We start from the raw sequence: 8130 nt of genomic DNA, 5'->3' as shown, positions 1-8130 counted from the left end.
TGTAGGTATGCGGAGGTATACAAATTGCAGAATATATGGGGCAGTCCTGTCCAGACAGTGAGGTCTAAAAGGCAAATTGTCATCATACAGCCTTACTTTTTATGTAGTACAGGCTATGCAGTCAATGTTGGTGTGTTGTGTTCCTTTGAAACAATAGCTTTTGGCTGAACATTTTGGAAAGAATATGATCTTGATAGATTCATCATCACATTAGAGAATCCAATTACATTTCGTAAAGATTTTGTTCCAGTGGTGATTTTTTTCCCCGGGCTTAAAGACTTAAGGCTTAAACTTCATTTGAATGTATTTTTTGTATCATGTCTACCCAGTTCTTGTGCCTTTTTTGTTTGTCAAGTCCAAAAGTATTTATGAGAGGCTTTACTAAATCTGACAAAAGGGAAAGACTGAGCAGTCTCAGCTGAGTTTCCTGACCTGAGCAACTGAATTGGTTGATACAACAATTGAGCAGGATTTCAATTATCTATGCCATTAATACATGATTGATTCGTTGCAGAACCTATACAACAGATATATAATATATTGTGATAATGACTTTTATTATAGATGAGCTGCAATCTTGTTAGTTTTCTAGATGCAGGGCAGGAATCAAAAAATATATGATTGTATAGTGCCGAAAAAAGCTCGTAATGCATTTTTGAAAGTGCTACAATGTATACTTGCAACTACAATTTGGTTGGCTCCCCTCTCACAAACACACCTATCCACAAATGAAAAGACTCATTTTCAGCTGTTCCTGTTTAAGGTGCAGGATGTGACCAGACAGGCATACTGACCAGCAACCTGTTTACATGTGACTAGCCCTTTTTATCCTTTTATCCCTCTGTCTTCCTGTGTTTGTACCTCCCCAAATCACCTAAATCTATCCTTTTTCCTGCCTCTGGTTCCTCTCCTGAGCATCCCATAATAAGGCTTATGCAAACCCCAAATGCTCTTCCCCTGCATCTTATAATGTGTCCCATACCCCTAGGCAGTACCCCCTCAAAGGTGCTCCAGAGAGTTGCTCCTTTTCACTCATTTTGATGGGTTTCACAGCTGGACAATGGGGCTGACAGTTCTCCTGGGACAGCCCTGGGAGGAGCCAGATTGTCTGATTCTATAAGCATGTAATTGGGGTTCTCTTGCCTGCACACCTGCCACTGCCTCTCTGTGCTCCTCTTGTGCATGAGGAAATAAGCCTTTTACAGCTTGATTGCTCTCCTGGGATGGGTCTGGAAGTAGCTGAGACAGGATATTATTTGGGTTCCCCTGCCTTGTTTTGCCTCTATGCTCCTCTGTGCGTGTGCAGGTGAGCTTTTTAGCATGTAACCTAGCACTGCTAGTAAGTGAGGCTTTGTAATGGTAAACAGATGCTTTAAAGAAAAGCAAAACAAATGTTAAGAATTCTTAGTGTTAAGAATTACTAGTAAAGGAACAAAAACCAGAATGGAGAATACTGTTCTGCCATTATGTAAATCATAGAATCATAGACTCGTTTGGGTTGGAAGGGACCTTTAAAGATCATCTAGTTCCAACCCCCTGCCATGGGCAGGGACATCTTCCAGTAGATCAGGTTGCTCAAAGCCCCATCCAACCTGACCTTGAACACTTCCAGGGATGGGGCATCCACAACTTCTCTGGGCAGCCTGCTCCAGTGTCTCACCACCCTTACAGTAAAGAATTTCTTCCTTATATCTAATCTAAATCTACCGTCTTTTAACTTAAAACCATTACCCCTTGTCCTGTCACTACAGTCCCTGGTAAAAAGTCTCTCAGTCTTTCTTGTAAGCCCCCTCTAAGTATTGAAAGGCTGCAGTAAGGTCTCCCCAAAGCCTTCTCTTCTCCAGGCTAAACAATTCCAACTCTTTCAGACTTTCCTTATAGGAGAGGTGTTCCAGCCCTCTGATAACTTCATGAACTTCTTTTGATGCAGCCCAGGATATGATTGGCTTTCTGGGCTGCAAGTGCACATTGCTGGCTCATATCTAATTTTTCATCTACCAGTATCCCCAAGTCCTTCTCTGCAGGGCTGTTCTTAATCCATTCATCATCCAGTCTGTATTGATACCGGGGATTGCACCGACCCAGGTGCAATCTCAACTATTCTGTGAAGACTGTATTCTGCTAAATAGCACCGTCTTTAGAAGTTAAGTCTAACTCTAATCACCGTGGAGTGTGACAGTACTGCCAATGCCATCCACTTCAATATGGTAATACCACTGTGATTTAGTTGGGCTTCCAATACAGCAGCATGCACCTACAAAGTGAAGGCAATTTCTATTCCCCAGGGCCTCCCTAAGTTCTTACCACAGTGCAGGAAAGTTCTTGAGTGTCCAGGAAATACCAATCCCCTAGCACAGGCTCCATAGCAGAGCGGCCACCATACAGAAACAGGTACTTCTCGCCTACAGAAGAAGACAACCAGGTGAAAAGAGAAGTTAGAATTTGGTATGTCACAAAAGCAAAAATTTCTGTTTGCATAGAAGGGAAGCTGACCAAAGATAGAAATTAATGCAATCAGGCAGAAGTTTTATACGCTGTTTATATTAAGACATCCTGCAACCTGATGAACATTTCCAGACTTTAGCAATAAATGCAAGAAATTGTTTCATAGATACAGAAATTACTCTTGTATCTAGATCTTTTATAAGACACATGGAAGACTAAGTATTTTTACTAAGAAGCTGTATTCTTCACGTTTATGGTCATTCAGAAGACTCCCATCATCCACTTATATTATGTAGTTTCTGAATGTTTAAGGAATGGAAATCACACACTACAGTCTCAAGAGCAAAAGGAGAAAACATGTTTTTTAATATACCTAATGGACTTAAGGAATGAAAATTTAGGCAATGGAAAGATTACACCTGTAGAACCAATAACTTGAAAACCCTAAGTACATAAGTCATAGCAACACAATGACATCTATTTATCCCAAGAAAACAGATAAATCTTCATAAGACAATAAGAATGTACATTTGTTCATACAAGAGGGAGATAATAATTTAAGGGTGTAGGAGTTAATCTGGAGAAGCCCCAAAAAGGAGGTACAAAAGGTGCAAAAGTACTTTGGGTAGATGTCAAGGATGTGCGTTAACTGCACTATGCCCTGTCAGCTCATTTCTTCATAATGGACTGTGCAAATAACACAAGTGTTGGTCACTTACTTCAGCTACAAAACAAAATCAAGGCAAAATAAGATGATACAATACAGTCTGACAAAGACAAAAGCCAATGTATTATTTATAAAATTTTATTTACCCATTTAGCATTTGCTTCTTTGATATCAAATTTAGACTGGAAGGCTGAACTCTAAACTACATTATGGTGTTAATCACTGCTCCACAAATTCAAAGTATGCTCCAGACTAGAGCACCAAGCTGAGTGGTGTGGTTGACACGCCAGAGGGACGGGATGCCATCCAGAGGGACCTGGACAAGCTCAAGGAGTGGGCCCGTGTGAACCTCATGAGGTTTAACAAGGCCAAGTGCAAGGTCCTGCACCTGGGTCGGGGCAACCCCCGGTATCAATACAGGCTGGGGGATGAAGGGAGGGAGGGCAGCCCTGCCGAGAAGGACTTGGCGGTACTGGTGGATGAGAAGCTGGCCATGAGCCAGCAATGTGCGCTCACAGCCAAGAAGGCCAACCGTATCCTGGGCTGCATCCAAAGCAGCGTGGCCAGCAGGTCGAGGGAGATTATTCTGCCCCTCTACTCTGCTCTGGTGAGACCCCACCTGGAGTACTGTGTCCAGCTCTGGAGCCCTCAGCATAAGAAAGATGTGGACCTGTTGGAGCGGGTCCAGAGGAGGGCCACGAAAATGATCAGAGGACTGGAACACCTCTCCTATGAAGAAAGGCTGAGAGAGATGGGGTTGTTTAGCCTGGAGAAGAGAAGGCTTCGGGGAGAGCTTATTGCAGCCTGTCAGTACTTAAAGGGGGCTTATAAAAAAAATGGGGACAGACTTTTTAGGAAGGCCTGTAGCGACAGGACAAGGGGGAATGGCTTTAAACTATCGGGGGGTAGATTTAGACTAGATATAAGGAAGAAATTTTTTACAATGAGGGTGGTGAAACACTGGAACAGGTTGCCCAGAGAGGTGGTGGAAGCCGCATCCCTGGAAACATTCCAGGTCAGGTTGGACGGGGCTCTGAGCAACCTGATTTAGTTGAAGATGTCCCTCCCACAGCAGGGGGGTTGGACTAGATGACCTTTAGAGGTCCCTTCCAACCCAAACTATTGTATGATTCTATAAAAGAGGCTTTGAGATCTCTTCTTGACACTTGAAATACCATAATTTCCAATTTCGTATACCACATAATCCCCAGTGATAAGTAGAATTGAAACCTGGGGACGTAATCTGTTCTGGAAGACTGATTCTTTGAGATTATTTATGGCTAAAGTTATTCATGCTTCATCACACCAGAAAGAAGTTTCAGAACTTCCTCTCTGAAGGGTAATATTTTAATTCTGGAGCATTATGGAGCAGGATTCCTAGCTGTTTATCCAGGAGAAGTGCCTCAGAAGAAAAGTTACTCTTCTGGTAGCATTTGACAAATATTTGGTAGTTCTGAATAGGTCTTGAATCAAGCCCTGCAGTGGCATGCTGAAGGTTTGTCTAGTAAAAGATATTGACTGTAAGGGGCAAAAACTTCAGCAGTTGTTAGCAAGTCAGTGGTGGGACTTAGTGGAATTCAGGAGGTGAAAGCTGTCCTTTCTTAAGCTGATTCATTCTCCCCTAGCTGGCAGGGAGCTATTGAAGAGGAACACCATGGGAATTGTTAAGCAGTTGTTGGTCTAGTCTGGAGCATACTTTGAATTTGTGGAGCAGTGATTAACACCATAATGTAGTTTAGAGTTCAGCCTTCCAGTCTAAATTTGATATCAAAGAAGCAAATGCTAAATGGGTAAATAAAATTTTATAAATAATACATTGGCTTTTGTCTTTGTCAGACTGTATTGTATCATCTTATTTTGCCTTGATTTTGTTTTGTAGCTGAAGTAAGTGACGAACACTTGTGTTATTTGCACAGTCCATTATGAAGAAATGAGCTGACAGGGCATAGTGCAGTTAACGCACATCCTTGACATCTACCCAAAGTACTTTTGCACCTTTTGTACCTCCTTTTTGGGGCTTCTCCAGATTAACTCCTACACCCTTAAATTATTATCTCCCTCTTGTATGAACAAATGTACATTCTTATTGTCTTATGAAGATTTATCTGTTTTCTTGGGATAAATAGATGTCATTGTGTTGCTATGACTTATGTACTTAGGGTTTTCAAGTTATTGGTTCTACAGGTGTAATCTTTCCATTGCCTAAATTTTCATTCCTTAAGTCCATTAGGTATATTAAAAAACATGTTTTCTCCTTTTGCTCTTGAGACTGTAGTGTGTGATTTCCATTCCTTAAACATTCAGAAACTACATAATATAAGTGGATGATGGGAGTCTTCTGAATGACCATAAACGTGAAGAATACAGCTTCTTAGTAAAAATACTTAGTCTTCCATGTGTCTTATAAAAGATCTAGATACAAGAGTAATTTCTGTATCTATGAAACAATTTCTTGCATTTATTGCTAAAGTCTGGAAATGTTCATCAGGTTGCAGGATGTCTTAATATAAACAGCGTATAAAACTTCTGCCTGATTGCATTAATTTCTATCTTTGGTCAGCTTCCCTTCTATGCAAACAGAAATTTTTGCTTTTGTGACATACCAAATTCTAACTTCTCTTTTCACCTGGTTGTCTTCTTCTGTAGGCGAGAAGTACCTGTTTCTCTATGGTGGCCGCTCTGCTATGGAGCCTGTGCTAGGGGATTGGTATTTCCTGCACACTCAAGAACTTTCCTGCACTGTGGTAAGAACTTAGGGAGGCCCTGGGGAATAGAAATTGCCTTCACTTTGTAGGTGCATGCTGCTGTATTGGAAGCCCAACTAAATCACAGTGGTATTACCATATTGAAGTGGATGGCATTGGCAGTACTGTCACACTCCACGGTGATTAGAGTTAGACTTAACTTCTAAAGACGGTGCTATTTAGCAGAATACAGTCTTCACAGAATAGTTGAGATTGGAAGGGACATCTGCAGATCATCTAGTCCAGCATCCTTGCTTAAAGCAGGTCTAACTAAAACAGGTTGCTCAGGATATTGTCCAGTTGGGTTTTGATTATCTCCAAAGATGGAGACTCCACAACCTCTTTGGGTAACCTATTCCAGTGCTTGACCACCCTCATAGTAAAATGTGAGGGTTTTTTATGTTTAAGTGGATTTTTTTGTATTTCAATTTGTGCCCATTGCTTCTTACCCTGTCGCTGGATACTACTGAGAGCATTCTGTCTCTGTCTTTGTTCACCTCTTCGCATTAGGCATTTATACATGTTGATAAGATTTCCCTGTGAGCATTCTCAGTCACTGAGGCAAGCAGCTCCGGTGCCAGCACGATCTGCAGCAGACGCTCTAGTGTGGTGTGCAGGGGATTTCCTGAACCGGGGAAACCGCAGGGGAGCGCAGAGATGGGGCGAGGAGCAACCATGGCCAAGCCCCCCACACCTATAAAAGAAACCCCTAGGGAGCGCTAGCGACCAGGAGCCCTGTGATCAGGGCAGGCAAACAGGGCATGGCACATCAGCCAGGGCATGGCGCGGCAATTTGCGCAGAAGGGTGCTCTAACTTTGCTGGCTCGAACAGGGAGCAATGGTAGCTACCCGGCAGAAGGCTATGTCCGCAACTGATGCAGCTTCCCGGCAGAGCTCCCGATGGGAACATGCTGCTACCCAGGTGTCAGGCTGCAGGGTGTGCCCTACTCCTATACCAGTATGGGACGGCAGTAGTGAGTACACCTGTGGGAGGTGCACCCAGGTAGAGGAACTTCTCCTCTTAGTGGCAGAGCTCCAGGAGGAGATGAGTAGGTTGAGGAGTATCAGGGAGTCTGAGAAGGAGATTTTTCTACTGGAACCGCACCCTACCTTCCTTGGGACAGACCTGGCAGGCAGGCAGGACACATGATACGGAGGATTCCCTATCCTCTCTCCACCTGGCAGAACGTGGTGACTTAAGGGATAGGGGGAAATGGTGACAAGTTCCTGCACAGTGCAGCAGGTGCATCTCTTCTGTGACTACCTCATCTTCCCAGGTGCCCTTGTACAATAGATATGAGGCTCTGGAAGTGGAACCAAACAATGATGAGGATAATGCTTCATCTAGGTTGGATGTGTCACCAAGGTTAAGTTGGCCTACGCTGTACGTCAAAACCACTTCCATTAAGAAAAAAAGATGGGTCTTTTTTTTATTTCCTTATGTCATAGGAGACTCTCTTCTGAGGGGAACAGAAGGCCTGATATGCTGACCAGACCCACTTGTTAGGGAAGTCTCCTGCTTCCATGGGGCCCGGGTCAAAGATGTTACAAGAAAACTTCCTGGCCTGGTATGGCCCTCAGATTATTACCCATTATTGTTTTTTCATGTAGGCAGCAATGAAGTTGCAATAAGAAGTCCAAGGGCGATCAAAAGAGACTTCAGGGCCTTGGGATGACTGGTTAAGGGTTCAGGAGCACAAGTAATGTTTTCCTCTGTCCTAGTTGCAGGGAATTATGTTGGAAGAAACAGGAGGACCTAGCTGATCAATACCTGGCTCCATGACTGGTGTCACCAGCAGAATTTTGGGGTTTTTGATCATGGGTCAGTCTACATGACACCAGGCCTGCTGGCAGCAGACGAGGTGCACCTTTCTCAAAGGGGAAAAAGGGTCTTTGCACAGCAGTTAGCAGGGCTCATTGAAAGAACTTTAAACTAGATTTGAAGGGGGAAAGGGATAAAACCAGGCTCGCTAGTGATCAGCCACAGGACAGCATGCCAATGTTTGAGGGACGGAGTGCTAGTGAGGTCCTTCAGTCTGCTCCACGATGGGCTAAGTACACTGGAGCACATTTGAAATGTCTCTATACTAATGCGCGCAGCAAGAGGAATAAACAGGAGGAGCTAGAAGCTTTGGCCCAGTCCCAGAGCTACAGCATCATTGGCATAAGGGCAGCCTGGTGGGCTGAATCCTGTGACTGGTGTGCTGTGATGGAGGGTTATAGGCTTTTCAGGAGGGATAGGCAGGGCAGGCGAAGGGGGGGGGGGGGGGGCTG

General features: G+C 43.7%; 1 protein-coding gene across 1 annotated transcript in view; it reads left to right on the top strand.

The window, feature by feature from the left end:
• Positions 1-8130, top strand: part of LCMT2 (leucine carboxyl methyltransferase 2) — a 70399-nt gene that overhangs the window by 53401 nt on the left and 8868 nt on the right. The window contains exon 9 of the mRNA XM_009333478.1: positions 5759-5856. Coding sequence (XP_009331753.1) covers positions 5759-5856 — 98 coding nt within the window. The remainder of the gene's footprint in view (positions 1-5758; positions 5857-8130) is intronic.

Source organism: Pygoscelis adeliae, unplaced genomic scaffold (assembly GCF_000699105.1).
Source record: "Pygoscelis adeliae isolate BGI_AS28 unplaced genomic scaffold, ASM69910v1 Scaffold271, whole genome shotgun sequence".
In the NCBI taxonomy this organism is placed as follows: Eukaryota; Metazoa; Chordata; class Aves; order Sphenisciformes; family Spheniscidae; genus Pygoscelis; species Pygoscelis adeliae.
Note: the sequence above shows the minus strand (reverse complement) of the source record. Positions and strands in the feature narration are given on the sequence as shown.